The 18815-nt window shown below is 52.5% G+C and overlaps 1 protein-coding gene across 3 annotated transcripts in view; it reads left to right on the forward strand.

Annotated features, from left to right (window-relative positions):
• Positions 1 to 18815, forward strand: part of ARHGAP26 (Rho GTPase activating protein 26) — a 100542-nt gene that overhangs the window by 68442 nt on the left and 13285 nt on the right. For all 3 annotated transcript variants that reach the window (XM_084215872.1, XM_084215873.1, XM_084215874.1), the window contains exons 18-20: positions 4404 to 4563; positions 5934 to 6072; positions 9735 to 9888. In XM_084215872.1, the coding sequence (XP_084071998.1) occupies positions 4404 to 4563; positions 5934 to 6072; positions 9735 to 9888 (453 nt within the window). The remainder of the gene's footprint in view (positions 1 to 4403; positions 4564 to 5933; positions 6073 to 9734; positions 9889 to 18815) is intronic.

Raw genomic sequence — 18815 nt, forward strand, 5'->3', positions numbered from 1 at the left:
GCACAGCTCCTGACAGGAGGTTGGAGGCAAGTGAGTGGGAGTCAGCCTCTTTTCCTGGGTTACGAGTGACAGGACAAGAGGAAATGCCCTTAAGTTGCAGAAGGGGAGGTTCAGGTTGGATATGAGGGAAAATTCCTTCATTGAAAGGTTGCCCAGCCCTGCCCAGGGAAGTGGTGCAGCCACCATTGCTGGAGGGATTTAAGACTGTAGATGTGGCACCTGAGGATATTGCTTAGTGGTGGCCTTGGCAGTGCTGGGGGAGCAGGTGGGCTCCATGATCTTGGAGGTATTTCCCACCTAAATGATTCCATGATTCTTTGCAGACACTCTTATGGGAACAAGGCTGGTGGCTCTGGTGCCACAGGTACCTCTCCACCCACTGTGCTGCCTCTACTCCCTCTGCTTTTTACCTCCCCTGTACGTCCAGAGTCAAAGGTGTTCAGTTTCTATCAGACTACCCAGAGCAGCCTCAGTAACTTTGGGGATTGCTGGCTTCTGTGTGACTGGCTTTTCACGTTAAACAGAAGCTCTAGTGGTAGTGGCAGACAGGGGATGGATTTTCACCTGTAGCAAGAGGAATGAGCTGCATTATTTTCTGTCCTACGAGGAATTGCTAGGCCAGCCACAACAAGCACTTTGATTGCAAATGTTTGTCCCAGGCATGGAAATAGAAACACTCCAGACTTTCTTTTGTTCCCTTCAGATGGTTGTTTGCTCAGGGGTTTTGTTCTGAATCAGGGAAGATATTTGACCTAATAATGGCACTTTTGGCTGAGATTCAGATACAAGCATTCTAAATATAAAATATGTGTTTATATATAAAATAAACACACGGTAGTTTATACATACATATAAATACATCTATAAAATACATGTAGGAAGTAATTCCAGACATGAGAGGCAGGAGTTCTGTGGGAGCAGAGCCAGGAGCCCCTGTGGCACCCACAGGAGCTCTGACCACACTGGAATATTTACTGTTCCCTGCTTCCCCTGCACTGAACCTTGGCTACCAATTACCCCGTATTAAATTGTGTTTGGTCATGGCAGTGATTATACAGTATCCAGGCAACCCGGGCATAATCCAATTTAACACCCAACATGGATTTACTCGGCTGCTGTTCTCCTTTGTTGTGCTGGAAGGGAGTGAGAAGTGAGTGGTGTCCAGGGACGCCCTGGGAATGGCCTGGGGGCCGGTGCTCCCTGGGCTGGGCTGTCCCCAGGGCATGGCAGGGCTGGCTCCCAGGGACACCGGCTGCGTGCTGCCAGTGCCCAGCACGCTGCTGGGTCAGCACCAAGTGGGTCAGGACCTTCCCCTGGCCAAGGCTCTGCCTGTCCCACACCCCCAGGCTGATCTCCCCTGATCCCCAGGGAACTGTCATGCCAGGAGAAGGACCAGCCCAGGGTCCCAAAGGCACTGTGAGCAGGAGTGAAGAGGTTCTGCACATTCCTCCATCAGTTGTTGCTTTCTCCTGTGCTGGAAGCGGCTCCTGTAAAGTGGGGAGCAGAAAAAGGACCCATAGAAATGAAATGAATGGTAGTGCAGTTCTCTCAGAGTGCATCAAGGGCTGGAAGGAAACAGCAGGTTAAAAGGAAAATACAGTGACTGCTTAGAAAACTTCTAAAGAGCAGCTCAGGAATGGCACTGACAGTCCCTGCTGAACAGCCCCAGCATTAAGCCCACTTTGGGCTGAGAACAGCCATCTTTAGAAACTGCAGCGTTATTTCCTAGTACAAAGGATGATGAAGAGGTATAATTTAGAGTGAATTATCCTGTGGGTAATGGATGGGGAATTTGAAGGATGTGAAAGGTGAATCATGTTTTGGAGCACGTCTGTGGTGACCTGGTACAGGGATGGCTGTTGCTGGAAAAGTACCCGGGGTGCAGAGCAGGAGTTCATGTGGCCCTGAGGTTTATTCCAGAAAGGATCCAGATTGCAGAGCTGCAGGACAGCTCCCACGCTTCAGAGGCAAAGCAGAGCACACTGAGCAGGGTGTGGCGGTGGAGGCGAGGGCCAGCGCCCCGTGGGTGAGTGGGAGGGCCCGTGGCTGGTGCTGTGGGACCATGTCCTGCCTGGGAAGCCATTAATAGCCCAGTCTGAAATAATTGCCAGGACCACGCTCAGCTGCCTCCCTGTAATGAGCTGATGACAGTGCAATTTATTAGAGTGATGTAGGACATGGTAACGGTAATGAGAAATGGAGGCACCTAATTTTGTGCGACTTAGATCAATTCAGTTGTTTTTTTATAAATGAACATTGTTTTACTAACCACAGAAGATCATTAAAATTATTATTTTATTAATGCTTCTGAAAGCCATTTGGACTGCAGCTGCGTTTTTCCATATCCAATTAGGAGCATGTGAATGTGTGTCTGAAATGCAATTTTGCAATGCAAAACTGTCACTGGGGTTTGTGAGTGATGTGGGTGGGAGTGGGGGGTGGGTTTGTATTATTTAGTATTATTTGTTATTTCTATTATTTGTATTATTTGTATTATTTAGTATTTAAGTATTATTTAGTATGTATTGTTTGTTATTGAACCTGTTCTGCCTTTCTTGCTGCTCCATGAGGTTGTGACTCCCTCAGGAGAGTTTGTTTCCCCTCCCAGCTCAGCGGTGCTGGCATGGTCGTGAGCAGCTGGGCGAGCTCTTGGCTGTGGTGAGGATGAGGATGAGGATGAGGATGGGGAGAGGCTCTGTGCCTGACCAGGGGTGGGATGGACAGACTGGCTGGGTGTGAGCAGCACTTCACCTCTGGTGAGGCTGTCCCCTGGTGAGGCTGTCCTCTCTCTGGTGACACTGTCCCCTCCGTGGCACTGTCCCCCCTCTGGCCCCATCTCTGGGCCAGCCCACCTCTCCCAGCTGACACTGAGGATTCCCACAGGCTGTGATGAAGTATTCAGAGCTTCCTGGCAGTGGGGCAGTTATGGGTGAGGGGAGGTCCTGCAGCTCCCGAGGCTTTGGCCAGGCCCTCCCCACTCTGAGCGTGGCTGCCAGGTGCACACGCAGTGGGGGGACAGCTCTGCCTGTTTCCCAGGGGTGAAATGTGCCCCAGGGTGAGGCTTCTTGTCCAGGCAGTGAGTAGGGCTGGTGTTGCTGCTGAGGGGAGCTAAGCCAGCAGCCCTGAGTCCCTGAGCCCCCCTTGTGATGTGCCCCTGTCTGCTGCCTGAGGAGCTGTGTGTAGGGATGAGTTCTTGCTGGTTCAGGTGAGATTTGGATAGAAAAGAATGGAAAGCATCTTTTCTTTTTAGCCAGCCCAGGCTTGCAGTGTGCTGAAATGTGCTGAGCTTGCACACAAATGTCTTGACCCCAAGATCAATGGTAGAAACTCACAGCAATAAATTTTAGGGTCAGTCCAGCAAGTGAGTGTGAGCCTCACTGTGTGCTGGCCTGCTGCATTTGTCCAGGGAAACAGGAGAGAAAGAGAAGGAAAAGACACTAAAACTCCCTCAGGCTACAACTGTGAGCACACAGCCTGAAGCCACCACATTTCCTGGTTGAAGAGGTCAAGAGCAAACCACAAGAAAGACTCTTGGAGCTGCAGGGCTGCACTGCAGGTCATGGGCACACAGGTGTCCCCGTGTGACCCAGCAGTGCCCAGGGTGCCCAGTGAGCTCTGTCCTTCCTGGAGAGCTGAGCACCTGCAGCCCAGCGTGCCTGTGTCCCCTTGGGGTGAGGCAGAGCACAGGACAGGTCCTGTTAGGGCTGCTGGGGCTTTGCCCCTCTAAGACCAGGTGCCAGCTGGAGCTGCTCCAGGGTAACCCCTCAAACACCATGAGCAGGGTGCCCCATCCTCAGCGTGAGCTGCTTCACTTTGCTGAGCTGCTCTGTGCCCTCCTGTGAGCTAAAAGAGACGGAGGTGGTGAGGAGGAGGGCTTGGGTGTCCCTGGGTCCCCATCTTGTGCCATGGAGAAGGGAACACATGGGCATCTGGGGGCAAAGCCCCATCTTGGCCTCCCAGCAGCCTTACTGGGCCAGAGGGGACTGACCTCTGGTGCTGGAATGGCTGGGAAGGAATTGGCCTTTGGAACATATGAGGTCACTCGTTGAGTTGGAGAGCAGCATGTGTCAGAGGTCCAACAATTTGTTTTCAGAAGGGTTTTAAGCATTAATGATTCAAGATGTTTTCCTGGGAGTGGTTTGCAGCATGAGGCTCAATGGCTGGCGCGGGGTTGAGGTTTTATGGGATTAGTCAATTCATGGGGGCTGAAAGGTCCCCAGGAACACAACAGTTAAATTTGTACTTTTCCACATGGCTGAGCCTTCAAGGAGCTCACCAGGAGCGTGAAAAATGTAAACAGCGTTGTGAGCCTTGTGCCAGCCACGAGGCAGGGAAGGCAGGGAGGGGGTTCCCTGTGGATTAGTTCCATCACCTACTTCATTTTCTTTCTCCTTTTTTCCCAGAGTTGCGGATAATCACAAGCAGAACCTGATGACTGTTGCTAATCTGGGTGTGGTGTTTGGGCCGACGCTGCTTCGACCTCAAGAGGAAACCGTGGCTGCCATTATGGACATCAAATTCCAGAACATTGTGATTGAAATTTTAATAGAGAACCACGAGAAGGTAATGGCTTCCCTTGCTTCTTTCATGTCAGGGGTTTATGGAAAGGAATTGGTCTCTCTGTGCCCATGGCAGCCCCCTCTCCATGGCCAGTGGAACCACGGTGGGGCTGTGCTGGGGAGGGGGCAGCTGGCACCTGGTTCTTGGGCTGTGGCTGTGTAACCAGTGCTGCTGGTAGCCAGCCTTGTTTATGGTCATCCCCGTGTGTCAGCATGGCTGTGAATCCATCACAGAAATTCCCTTTCTCTCCCCTTCCCACTGTTTAACGGGAATTTGTCCTCGGTGCCAAGAGAGATGAGTGCTGAAGCAAGCCAGTGAGATGCACACCTCGGCTGGCTCCTGCTTTGCTGACTAACTCCATGTTTATCCAAGTACTGGCCTTGTCCACAGTGTTGATCTGAATCCTGATGCATTTGTGTTTGTTGGCCATGGATGTTGGGGTCTGCCAGTGGAGCAGTGGTGGCTCAGTGGGGCCAAGGTCCTGGCCATCCCTCCCTGGCTGCGTGTGCTAAAAAATACCATTTTCTTCTAAATGCAGCCAGGTCCCTGATTATGATCTTTTGTTAGTCTGGTTTTGATTGGAAAGGGGTAATGGATTTGGGCAGTGAAGGCAGCAGTAGAAAGCAGCTTGCCCTGGCTGGGTTGGCATCATGGCTCCAAGTCCACATCCAGTTCTGTCTTGAGCAGACAGCTGTGCCAAGGTGTGCTTTTCCTGTTGGGAAAGCCTGGCTGTGCCAGTTGTCTGTCTGGCAGGGGCAGGAGAGCAGGAAGGACACTGAGGAATGGGTTTAATGGACTCTCAGCAATGGATAGAGACTTTGAGAGAGCTGGTCTGGAGGGGTCACTGCCCTTCTCTGAGCCTGCGGGGTCTAGAAAAGGAGTAGTACATAACCAAATATCAGCAACCAGCAAGGCTGCTGCCCTTTGGGTTCATGCAGTTTTAAAATTTCATCCCCTTGAGAAAAATGTGATTACTCAGTTTTCTGACAGCTGTAGCTGGAAGTTGCAAAGACTTTCCCAAGCTGGTCTGCAGCCGTGGGAGCGTGGGCGCCGGGGTCACACAGTGAGGGGCACAGGGGGGACACTGCTGGTCTGTCTGGGCTGCTCAGCATCACCTGCACCCCCAAAAAGTCAGCAGAGTGCCAGGGTCTCAGGGTTCTTCACAGCTTGCAGTGTGCATCTTGGGTGAAAAAAAGGGGAGTGCGGGCAGAGTGGAAACATGGAATTTAGGAATCTGTCCCCAGAACGTTGCCCTGTTGAGTGTGTGTATTCCTCAGAGGCTGTGCTGGGGAGCAGTGCAGCCCAGGCAGGTGGGCAGCTGTCCTGTTCCACGGGGTGATGCCAAAGAACAACTTGTTTATTATTTTTAACAGATATTTAACACGGTGCCAGAGGCTCCGGCTCCGAACTCGCAGCTGCTGTTATCGCGCAAGAAGAGCACGGAGTCGAAGCCTCCCTCGTGCAGCGAGCGCCCGCTGACGCTGTTCCACACGGCCCAGCCCAACGAGAAGCGTGAGTGCCCTCCTGCCCTCCAGCTGTGCCCTAACCATGCCTCAGACTGCCATTCCCCTGCCATTCCCCTGCCATTCCCCTGCCATTCCCCTGCCACTCCCCTGCCATTCCCCTGCCGTTCCCCTGCCAGCCATTCCCCTGCCATTCCCTTGCCATTCCCGTGCAGTTTTCCTGCTGTCAGTGGAAGGGCTGATTCCCTAACAGGGTCAGGCTTTGCTTTCCTCTGCTGTCGTGTTGGTGGGGAGTGGAATCTCTCCTGGCATCCAGGCCCTTAACCGGGGCTTGACATGAGGCTGCCTTAGCATGGGATAAAGTGTTGCTGTCCCCTCCCCACCTGACGGGCCCCTGCGTGTCCCCTTCTCATGTTCCTGGGCCCGTCATCGCTGCCATCAGCTGCCAGGACGTGGTGCCACACCTGTGGCAAGGGCAGCCACCACAGGGCGGCCCTTTCGGGATGCCCTCGGGCACTTTGCCTTTTACAGACAGGAAAACTCGGCCAGGAGGTTCGGCATTTTCCTGAGGATTATGTGCCATGGCAGTTTAAAAATGTTGGAGCTCATCTTTCCATTTCTGTCACTAATTGATGCTCCAGATATTTGGGTGAAAGAGCCAAGGCCCCAGCCCTGCTCATGGGGCGGCAGAAATGTGTCTGCTCAGGCTGTTGTTTCATGTTACAGAGTAAACCCAATTCCCAGCTCTCTGGTTCTTCCTGCCCATGCGCTCCTGGAGCCAGCCAGCTGCACGCAGGGAGCTCTCCCAGTTTGGTAAAAAAGCAGGAGAGTCTCCTGGTGAGCAGGACAAGCACAAGTGGAGCAAGGGAGGGCTGGGGATAGCCAGCTCCCCAGGGTGCACAGAGTGGTTGCTGTGGACTTTGCTGACTCTCCAAACACGTGGGTTTGTCTGATTAAGTTACTGTTAACTACCAGGCACTCTCCTTTCGGAGGTGTCGGAAAGATCCGCGTGGGTTTGAGGAAGCAGTGGTGGCCCCGAGCGTGCTCTGGAAATGGTGTGGGACGACTCTCGGTGAAGCCTCAGATATCAAACGCTGCTTTTGAAAACTTTCAGCCCCAGTAATTTATCTGCTGCTAACTAAGCAGTGGCCTGTCAGCCTCCAGGCTCTCCGGGCTCCGTGTGCCATCCTCCCCGTGCCTGGGAGAGGAACTGAGCTCATTTCTTTATTTCTGCATTTATTTATTCCCATGTGAAGCAACATTTTCTTGGGGTTCCTTCTGACAGTCTATAACCTCCTGTGTCTTTGGGAAGCCACTACTGTTTTATTTGCCTTCCCTGCTGCACATCATGAGAAATATGTGAGATTTCCTTTCTTCTTCTTTTCTTCTTTCTTTCCTTTTTTACTGGTCTGGAGACAGACCAAGGCTCTGAAGTCAGGGTGAAGCACAAGGCCTCAGGCAGCAGCTCAAGCCTAGTTGAGCTGAAATTGAAAATTGAAACTGAAGCTAGAAATGTTCTAAATGGGAGCAGGGTGCACATTTTTTAAGACTGGGAGCAGTTTGACATAAAAAGACGTGAGGTGGGACAGTGGATTTTCCATCACTTGAAACCTGCTCATTGAAGTCCAATGTCTTTCTATTTTCTCTAGCATTCATGATACCAAGCTGTGTCTAAGTCAAAAACTATCATGTTCAGCACACAGGGAGCAGATTAGATAATCATGATTAATCTATGATTATAGTGATTATTTTGTTGTTAAACATTTACGTTTTTATCCACATCTGACCCAGGGAGTAGCTCTTGTGACACAAGTGTCACCAACACCGCAAACACCCTTTGTTCCTTATCAGTTCTTTTGTCATCCCCTCTCTGGTCCCTGGGGTCAGTGTCACCAAAGTGCCCTGGATCAGTTATCAGGGTTCCTGGAGACAAAGCCTCTGGTGAGGCTCCAGTGGCTCTGCCTGCCTGACTTCCCACTAGAGACAGGAAGTTTGGGTAAGGGGTGAAAAGCTCTTTTCTCTGCAGACTGGAAATGCTCTTGAGCTGATAGGCAGCTCTGCTCCTGCAGCTGTAAGACCAAATCAATCTTCCAGCAAAGAATCCTTCATGTGAGCTTTCAAAAACATGAAGCAAAGTACAGTTTCAGCCTTTTAAAAAGGAGGAAATAAAATGAAGCAGGAGTTTCAGATTCTGCCGTTCATCTCCGTTCCCCCTGAGCTGAGGCACTTCCAGCTCTGTGGCTGACAGGGACTCCACTCTTGGCTTGTGGCTGCTGTGGAGATTAGAGGGACAATCCACGCTGAGCTGCCAAGCTTATGGAGCTTATTCCCAGCCTTCAGCCTTGGGCAGAAGATGTTTGCAAATAATGAGCTGGTGTCAGTCCACGCTCCAGGGGCTCAGGTCAGCTCCTCAGGGCCTTGGGGCTGGCTGGGCTCAGCACAGACAGTCCCTGGACTTGGCCAGCTGTGTACAGGTGGCCTCTCATGGGCTGCCTAAAACTTGCTCTGGCAGATGCAAAAACAGAGGGATTTAGAGTTTTTAGGTCCTTACACAGCTTAATTTCTTTATTTCTTCATCTGCTGGCTATCACATCTGCCTGTCTATATTTGTGGAGTCTGCTTTTCTTCACTTTTCCCTCTTTGTCTTCTGCATGGATCATCTTTTTCATCCCAGGGTGCTGGTGCCCTGAGGGTTGAACTTTTGCAGAGCTGGGGACAGAGAAATGTCTGTGCTGCTTGTTCCCATGGTGGCTCATTACAGATGAAGATTAATGAAATCCAGTTTCAGGAGCACGTTGTCATGTATCAGCATCACACATCCTTGGCTCACCTCTGGAAGATAAGCTCAACCTGAGCTAAACCAGGCCCTGTCCTGCTGCCCTGCAGGTGCTGATTCTGTTCAGGTAGCTGGGAAATGCAGCAGCTCCATAGCTGATATGGCATTTCCCTTTGGAGTGGTGGCAGAGCTGCACCAACACCCCAAGACAACCCTCCTGCCAGGCTGTTTTACAGGCTTTCCTTTCTGCTGTGTGCTCAGGATTAACCTTTCACAAAACCCAGGAGTTCCTCTTGCACTCTTTTACCCCCCTTTATATGTGCACAGGATACAAGTTAGTATTGCACAGTCTCCTCACCCAAAAAGAGGTGGAATTTAAAGAGATTGAGAGCAAGGATTCCCTATCACTGCATGCTTTTGGGTGGTAGTGTGACCATGTGCACGGAAAAATAATTTTGGAAAGAGGTAGCCTTGCAGTAGGACTCTGTGTTTTCCAGCTGATGCCTGTCTTTCAGGAAAGCAGCATCCCAGAAGCAGCCACTCTCTGCCCAGGGCTGCTCTCGTGCCATCAGCATTGCTAATTGCTTCTCACAACTGCAATTACTGTTCCAATGGCAAAGGCAGCTCCTGGAAATGAGTTAATGGGATTTTGGGTGGCCTGGCAGAGCTGAGGAGGGGGCCTGGGCTGCGGTGGCTCTTTGAGATGCACAGTGTTGTCAGTGCTCACTGCATCTCAAACCCAAAGGAGCCAAAGAGTACCTGGTATTTCTTGTGGTTTAATGTATAATGTGTCTGTAACTAACTGAGCTCTGGGGACATGTCCCTGTTTGCACTGGCACAGGGTTTCCTGGGAATGCTCGCTGCCTTCGCAGCCGTTTGCTCTTCACTTTGTCTGCAGTGGCAGCTGATGATTCTTGGGTTTTGGTGTTTTTTAGAGGAGAATAGGAACAGCATCATCAACTCCAGCCTGGAATCTGTTGTATCTTCAAATGTAAACAGCTTCCTCAACTCCAACAGCGCTCCCCAGCCCAGCCTGAACTCGAGTGATCTTGAACTAGAAGTAATTAAGCCCAACAGGCCGAATTCCCTGTAAGTACAATGGTAATTAGTGTTTTATAGACTTTCCATCCTTAATTCTTAATCAGAGTTGTTTCTTATTCTCAACCTCAGCAGTCTGCCGAAGAATACAATTTAACATTTTAATTTTTAATGGGCACCAAACATTTGCCTCCGTTTTTAACTCGGTCTAAACAGTGGAATTAGTTACTGTGGGTTACATCTGCCATGGGTTCCAGCTTTGATGGCTTTGCCCATGTGGAATATTTTTGAGCAGAACTCCCCAGTGCTGCCCGGCCCATCTGGTGATAACTCCAACACACACAAAGGACTTTTCTTCTGAGTTCAATCCTGTGACTGTTGTCAGTACAGTTGATCTCCGGCCAAATCTATGCTGTTGCTTCTGCTATTGCTTCCTTCATCTGGAAAGTTCAAGGGAAAAAATAGTGACCTTAGCAGTGCCTCCCTGGGGAGGGCGGGGTTATTTATGAATCCCTGAAGTTGCCGCGGCAGAGCCCTCGCGATGGCGGCTCCGCTGGGGGAATTTCCTTCCTGCCAGCCCCAGCCAGCCCCGCAGCATTTTCCCACAGAAGCTCCCCTCCCCACCACGTGAGGATCTGCTCAGATCTCCAGGAGATGAAGCCTGTTCCCCTGGAGCTCCGGGCACGCCCTGTGCATCCCTGGGATGGGCGGCGGGAGCACTGCTCCCCTCCCAGTGCAGGGACACAGTCCTTGCCTCCCCTCCCAGTGCAGGGACACCATCCTTGCCACCCCTCCCAGTGCAGGGACACCGTCCTTGTCACCCCTCCCAGTGCAGGAGCGCTGTCCTTGTCACCCCCCCATGGCCCCTGACACTGCCAGTCCCCACTGGGCCATGCCCAGGGTAGCGGGGTGCCAGTGGGTGCTGGGACAGGTGCTGTGGCCATGGTGAGCTGTTGCCTTGGCTGGGTTGGGTTTGGGGTTTGAGGTGCAGCTCTCACTCTGGCATTCGGGATGGCTCCAGGCCCTGCTGGGCTCTCCCAGGCAGGAAGGTAAGTGTGGAACAGACACAGGCTTCATCCAGCTTCACCATCTGCTCTGCTTCCATCATCCTCCTCCTGCCACTAAACCCTGAGCTGCAGCAGCCCCACAGCAGCCTCTCCTCGGTGGGCAGGGTTGGGATGCCCAACCCTGTGCTGTGCCTGCTCCATGGGGATCATCCCACAGCAGGAGAGCCCTGGGGGCAGGACAGACCACCCAAAGGTAGGATACCTCCAAATCAAGGCTGTGCTTTTTATATGATACATACAGAGTAAAGATGCTTCTCTCTCTCGTGCCTGGTTGAAGCTCTGGAGTCAGTGACATCCCATTCCCCAACAGGATGGCTTTAGTTTATCCTTCAAGGGGGAAAAAAATGGTGTGTCTTATCAGAGAATGAGGTTTGTGAGCCTGGGTCTTGCTGAGACCTTACAAGGATTGCTTGCCAAATATACAGTTTTTCAGATTCCAAGAGTTGCCTCTTCCTAATGATTTCTTTCTTAACGGAAGTTGCAGAGGAATTCAGCAGAATAACTCAGTTAAGCTGTGTGAGGCTCTGGGGAGCGGAGGCACCGTGCTGTTCCCCAGGGATTAGGTGAGTGGGCTGGCACTGAACCAGGTGCTTGTGCCAGTTACAGAGCCTTTAGTTCTGTGAGCTGAAACAGGGCTGAGCAGGACAGCACTGGCAGCTCGTGGCTCTGACAGTGCTGGTGGCATTTGGTGCTTTTCCACAAGCCCAGTGATTATGAGATAATTTCTGCACATGCGGGAGCATACAGGGTTTTGGGCTGTGTTGAGCTGAAGTTTGAAATATAGATCCTAAGGGGGCTATCACAGGGCAAATATTCTCTGTGACCCAAATATTTAAATCAAATGTCTTTAATCCAGTCTTTCAATGAAGCAGCTAACTTGATTTTATTCTAAATGTGTGTGGCTGTCACTGCCCCTGCTTGCCCAGGAGCAGGGGCTGTGCCCATGTTTTTGAGAGCTCTGTGGGGTTCTGCCCTCAGTGGGGCTGGGTTTGCAGCGGTGAGGATGAGGAGGGTGAGGAGGGCTGCCAGCAGTGGGTCTGTGCCCAGCCCTGCCCTGTGTTTGCAGGCTGGGCCAGGGCAGGGTGTCTGAATGGTGCCAGTGTCCGGCGGCTCCGGCCCTGCTCCGCGGGGCTGCCCAAATCCTGTCTCCATAAAGACACTTCTGTTTGGCCAGGCAGCTGAGAAATGTGGGCTTTGCAGGCAGCCTCGGGCAGCCACGCACGCTGCCCCGGGCTGGGGCAGCTGCTGCTGCTGCGCTGGGCTTCTGGGGCTGCCCTGGAACTACCTGCCCACATCTGGGGTCTGTGGCCGTGGGAGGGTCCGGAGGTGCCTCGGGGTTTGTGCTGCTTCAAACGCTGCCAGATTCTCTGCTGGTCTTGTGACACCTACCCCTGAGTGCTGCTTCAGGACTTTGGGGTTTGTCTTGTGTTCTTCACAATTGTCTGTAATTTTTAGCTGTGGACCAGGGCTGCTGTGCTGAGGAGCTTTTCAGGAGGGGCTGTCCTGGCAGCCCCCACGAGCCCATCGGGAGCCTGTGCTCACCCAGACTGGGAAGCTGCAGGGAAAGGAGTTGGGTCATTCTGATGGTATTTTGCTTCAGAATATCCCACTGACATTCCTGTGGAAATAACTCCTGTGGATTTCAGAGGGAGGCTCCTTGGAGTGCAAATGTTGAGGCGTGCAGGCCTGGGGCATTTCTTGTGTCCCATTTGCGGCCGTGAGCACCAATGTGTCCAAGGTGGCCTTTAAACGTGCCAGCTGTAAATTGTGAGCACCATCTGTGAAATGAGAGATGTTTGTTTGAGCTTCTGTTTACAAAAGCCCTTGGCTCCCTGCTAAATGCTCGTGTATCCCCCAGGTCTGCTCTGCCAGGAGCTGGGCGAGTTCCTAAATCCCCCTGGTGAGCAAGTGTCGCTCCTTCCCAGCTGCTGCTGCAGTGGCTGTGCTGGGGCTGGGGTCCCTCCACCTCCCCCTCCCCAGGGAAATGGGCTCCTTCTGGTGTGCTTTCCCTGAAGCACAGTCCACAGTCTCCAATCCAGAGGGAAATTGTTTTGCTGCCGGGCTCAGGCTCTTCCTTCCCAGCCACCAATCGGGCTTTTACGATGGGAATGCATTTATTTATTAGGGCTGGGTTTATTTTTATGGAAAAACTGCTCTGGGCAGGAGTTGTACTGGGTGAGTCAGTGGGACTGCTGCCCTGTGCCAGGAGCTGTCACTGTGGCTGTGGCTGCCTGGGCACCAGGGCCACTAAGCCCTGGGCAGGGATAGTGCCCAAAGCAGTGCTGGGTTTCTGTGTCCCAGCAGGTTTCTGTGTCCTGTTGGTTTGTGTGTCCTGTTGGGTGTCTTTATCCTGCCCCTGCAGAAAGCATCTTCCTTAGGATACAGCCAAGCATGAAGCAGAAAGCACTGTGCTTCTAGCAGAGATGCATCCTTCAGCTGAGCCAGGGGAAGGACAAGGGAATGGCTTCATACTGATGGGAGAGGGTTAGATGGGGTACTGGGGAGGAATTGTTCTCTGGGAGGGTGGGCAGGGCCTGGCACAGGGTGCCCAGAGCACCTGGGGCTGCCTCATCCCTGAGAGTGTCAGGGATGGACAGGGCTTGGAGTGACCAGGGACAGTGGAAGGTGTCCCTGCCTGTGTCAGGGGGGGCACTGGGTGGTTCCAGCCAAGGAGATAGAACCAGTTTAACACCCTTTCCACGTTCATTAGTGCCTCCAGGCCTGCCACCAGTGCTGGTGCCCACCCTCAGGGCCAGGGCACTGGAGGAGATGGGGCCATGGGCCAGGCTGAGCCCCCAGACTGCCAGCCCTGGCCCAGGCTGATGCTGCCCCTCCTTCACCCCAGGGACTTGGCATTTAGAGAAATAATAACCTTGGGAAACTCAGATTTAGTCAGTACATGTCTATTTGCATTTAATTTCATTTTCTCACTGACCAAGTATGGCTATTTCTTGCCCTCTGTGGGTATGGAAAGAAATGAGGAGCAGATCTAAGGTCTAGTGGTCATGAAAAAATAACCCAGTTACTCCAAGGAAGAGTGGTTATTCCCACATAAATAAATCTTCATTAGGCATCCCAGTTAAAATTGAACATTTCTCTTTCCATGCCTGAAAATGAGAGAAATTTCAACTATTACTGTCTCCATCAGGGACTTCTCCAAGTGGCTGGGAGGGAGCTGTGGGGCAGGGGGACAGGGGACAGTACACCAGAGCCATGGGACTGGGGTGATGCTGCACCTTCCTCCCATTGCTCTGCTCCTATGCTCTGAAGGCCTTCACCATCCCAAATCCAAGTGCAGCATCCCAGAATCATGGAACACACACTGCTTTGGCCTGGAATGACCTTCAAGCTCCTCCACCCCATGGGCAGGGGCACATTCCACTGTCCCAAGTTGCTCCAAGCCCTGTTCAGCCTGGCCTTGGACACTTCCAGGGATGGGGCAATGGATCAAACAGGAGAGGGTAGGGTTTCTTTGGAGAAATGGTCTCTTAAAAATGCAGGTAACTTGGACAGTTATCAGGTGGGACACATGAAAGCAAAAGCACGTGAGGTGAAGCAAACAGACCTTTACCTGCTGCTGGTCCCTCTCCTGGGGAGCTGGGCAGAGCTGCAGGAGAGACCAGGCTGTGCTGTGCTGTGCCTGCCCATCTGTCCTCACCAGAGGGGCTGTGCTGAGCCAGAAATGAGTCCTTCACCTGCCTGACCTGCAGTTCCTGTCCCTGTGCTCCCAGGCCCTCGTTCTGCTGAGCTTTCATGGCTCTCTGCTGGGTGGCTCCTGTTGTTTATATTCCTGAAGAATAATGGCAATTAGAGGTGCAGAGGCGCAGGAGCGGGTCCCACCCTCATCCTGCCTTCCCGGCAGCCGCTTTGCGAACGTCCCTCTGAAATGGCATCTCTGAGACTTCTGTTTAAGAAATTTACTCATAAATCAGCTGCTCCTATCCCTGAGGAGCCTGGATTCTCACCTGCTCTCCTACCACTCTGATATTCAGCCCCACTTTAATTTGGAAAAAGGCCAGGAAAATGCACTGGTGTTTTGTTTTGCTGTGTGTCAGTATAAAAACAGTGACTTGTGCTCAGAGGGGTCCAAATCAGGAGGAATTTCTCCATGGAAAGGGTGGTCAGACTTTGGAACTGCCCAGGGAGGGTTGGAGTGCCCATCCCTAGGGGTGCCCAAGGAAGGGTCGGAGGTGGCACTCAGAGCTCTGGGCTGGGCACAAGGTGGGGATTTGGCACAGGTTGAACTTGATGCTCTTGGAGGTAATTTCCAGCCTAAATGACTCTGGGATTCCGTGTATTCCTCCTGGGTGGAGAGCTGGTGCCCAGGGGAGTCCCAGGGGATGGTGCTGGCAGGGATGGGGCTGCCAGCCTGCTCCAGAGGCTCTGGTCTTGCACTGGACCTGCAGGGCCCTGAGTGGTTCTCACTGTAGCAAAGACATTTCTATTTCACGTTAATTTCATTTTCTGGTTCTCTGTTCACATGAAATTGCAAAGCAAACCCTGTGCTCAGCACAGGGGCTCTGCCACGGCTGGGAGCTGCCTGGGGTGGGGAGCGTGGAACTGCGAGGAAATAGGAACTTGATTAATTGCGAGGCTTTGGGCAAAACAAAGCTGTTTCTTCTTCCTTCCACTGCATTGTGGCCGCCTGGCCGGGAGCCACCGCGGCCCTGGAGCAAGCCAAGAGCTGGGAGAGGCGTGTTGGGGCCAGCAGAGCAGGGCTGGGGCTCCCTGGGGACCCTCCTCTGCGGCCGTGTCCCCTGCTGCCCTTCCTTGGGGGATCGAGCACCCCGTGTGTGCTGGGCACCCCTGGGTGACTGCAGGGAGCCCCAGCTGGACCCTGGGGCTGGGGGAAGTGTCTGCCTCCATCTGCTCCCTGCAGCCACTGAAAGCTCAGCCCAGACCCCACGACTCTGCTCTTCTGCCTGATGTGGGTTTGGATCGCCGAGGCCAGCCCCGAGGGGCGGATCTTTGGGCTGCCAAACAATAAATGGCATTTTTGGGGGATTAGGTAAAATCTTGTAATCAGAGCAGCTCCAGAACAGCCTTATCTAAGTGGCTCTTTAAGAGGAGCAGACCAGTTCCCAGCTGTGGTCCCAGGCTAGGACAGGGGGTTTTACACCCAGTCTCTGTGGTTCCAGCAGGGTGGGATGGCTGGAGCTGGTGCAAGAGGTGCCCTGGTGGCCCCAACCCTGGGTCCCCAACCCAGGCTGTTGCTGCTTGAAGTGTCGCCTTCTAGGCAGGGTCAGGGTACTCGATTATTTCACCTCCCCTCCCCTCAATACCTCCTTGTGTGGCTGCTCAGGGTTTGCATCTTCCGTGCCTCAGACGGGGGTAGGTTTGTGCTCAGGAGGAGCAGAGATTGCTGCCAGGCTAGAACAGAACCCGCCTATCTCCCAGTCTTCTTACTTGAGAAAAGCTCCTAAAATTCCCAGTCTGCTGCTTGGCTGATTCCAGATGACATAACATTCAAACTATCTTGTGACTTATTTATTTTTTTTGGTGCAGACTGTTGTGAGGGTGTCTGTGTGTTTGTTTCTTTTAGAGCAGTTTTAGCTTGGGAGTCCTAGATCATGCCTGTGGTGAGAAAGCTCCATAAACCAGAGTGATTCAGGGCTCTGGCAAATATCCTTAAACCTGGCTCATGGAAAACACAAGCAGCAAACTCAGTAGACTCCACAGATAAATATACTTGAGGCTTAGTTGCTGATTGCCATATAATCTTTAAATTTATATCTGTATCTCTATAAATTCATGTATATGTACAGATTCTGTTTAGAAGGTTGAACTTTATGATCTTGGAGGTCTTTTCCAACCTTAATGATTCCATGAATTCCTTCCCTTGTTGTGCTTAAAAAATCCAGGATTTACTTTCTGAGCATCTGTATCCTCCCAGGGGGTATTTTAAGGTGTGTGGAAAGGAGCAATGCCTGTGGGCTGCAGGAGCAGGGTTGGGTTTGGGGAGGGCAGGGGGAGGTGGTGGATTTCCCTTTGAGGTGGGATGTTTCAGGCTGTTTGGGTAAGAGAAGCCCCCAGCAGTGGGATCCTGCCTGCCCCAGCATCTCTGTGTGCTGCTCTGGGCTGGCAGGGGGAAAGGTGGGATGTGTTTTCCTGCTGTGTGGGCCCTGGAGTTTGGCACAGCAAGTGTGCAAAGCTTGAGCTTCTTCACTTTTGGGTCAGCTCTTGGTCTAAAAATTTTCCACAAATTGAATTTGAAAGCGTAGCCAAATATTCTCATAAAACGAGTCTCCAGCCCTGTGGGCAGCCCCATGTGACCCAGTGGTCATAGATCAAAACATTTCCTCCATCTCATCCCCTCAGACAAAGGTGATTTGTCAGCCTGAGAGCCCTCTGCTAACGGGAGCAGGAATGACTTGGGGGGGCTCTGAATCCCTGCCTTGCTCTGGCTGTGGGCTCCTCTGGGCTCTGGTGACACAGGGGTGTGTGAGTGGCTGCAGATGGACAGACAGATGGACAGATGAACGGCCTCTTCAGAGGCTCTGCACTCCAGGCCAGCCCGCAGGTCCTGTAGCCTGACTCCCACCATCCACAGCTTTTCCCAGTGCTGCCCCTCAGGAGACTCCTCAGATGTTTCTGCCTTTGAAGAGCACTGTTCTATTTGGGTGATGCTCTGGGAACATCTAAGGGTGCTTCTCGCAAGCTGAATTAATTTAGATTTCCTTGCAAGAGTTCTAAAAATGCACCTTAAACTTCAGCAGCACATGATGCTTAAGAGGCAGCTTTCTGGAAAGCCTTGGAAAAAAAAGATCTTGCACTTGCTTTCCTAATTCCTGTAATTAGTGTGGAGATCGCTGCATAGCAGCATCTTCTTCAAAGAAACTGCCTCAGACAAATATTGGCTAATGGAAATTTTACTTTCAAATGGAGCAGGGTTTGAAATCCATCCCAGTCACTGTGGGGGGATGGATGCAGGAATCAAAGATGCTCCACCAAATCCTTCCTGGGGCCAGTCACAGGCACTCTGTGTGCTGAGCTGCTGTCTGCAGCTCAGGATCATCATCCTGCTGGCCAGGCCTCTCTTTTTTCTCTTTCTCCTCCCTTGCCTGCCTTCTCCCCTTTGATTTTGGGGTCCCAGCCTGCTCAGCCCCCCATCCACCTCCGCTCCCAGTCCCTCTGCTCAGTGTCTGAGTTTTCTTTGGGCAGGATCTCAAGTGTGAGCCCAGCCAAACCTTTCATTGAGCCTGCTGAAAGCAGAATGATGGTACATTAGTTCTTCCTGCTGCCTATAAATGTCACCTCAGGTGAAATATAGTAGAGAAACGGCCAAGTGCATTCTTTGGTTCCTCTTTATGCAGGGAGGTCAAACTCAGAACCGGGGACGTGGCCCAGACTCTCCCTTGGAAGTCTTTTGACAGCTCTGGGAGTGTTTTTGAGGCAGTGCTGGGCTCCAGCCCCACCACACAGCACTGGGAGTGCTGAAAGCATCCCAGAGCTCCCCCGTGGCCCAGCAGCTCCAGATGCCAGTGCTGGAAGGAGCTGGGGTGGCTCAGGGGACGTGAGCAGGGTTCAGATGGGGACCACCCCAGGGGCCACCCCTCCCACACCATCCCATTTCCCATTTCCCAGCAGAAGGCTGACAATTGCCCCAAAGGGACTGAGCAGAGCAGGGCTGCTGCTCACAGAGACATCATGTCTCCTCTGAAAGGAGATCCTTGTGCCTGACTAATCTCCTAAATTAGCTGGAGCTGTAAGGCCTCTGCTTTCCCTTCACCTGGGGGTAACCCAATCCCGTGGCTGCTGTGCAGACACTGGTGACAGGGCAGTGCTAAGCTGGGACATTGTCAGCAGCCCCAGAGCTGTCACAGTCCCCTGCCTGTCCCCAGGCTGGCACCGTGCCCCGGGCTGGGAGTGAGGGATCCTCAGGGAGGGTGTCCTGGCTGGGCACTGGGAAGG

This window comes from Fringilla coelebs, assembly GCF_963513975.1.
Source record: "Fringilla coelebs genome assembly, chromosome: 15".
In the NCBI taxonomy this organism is placed as follows: domain Eukaryota; kingdom Metazoa; phylum Chordata; class Aves; order Passeriformes; family Fringillidae; genus Fringilla; species Fringilla coelebs.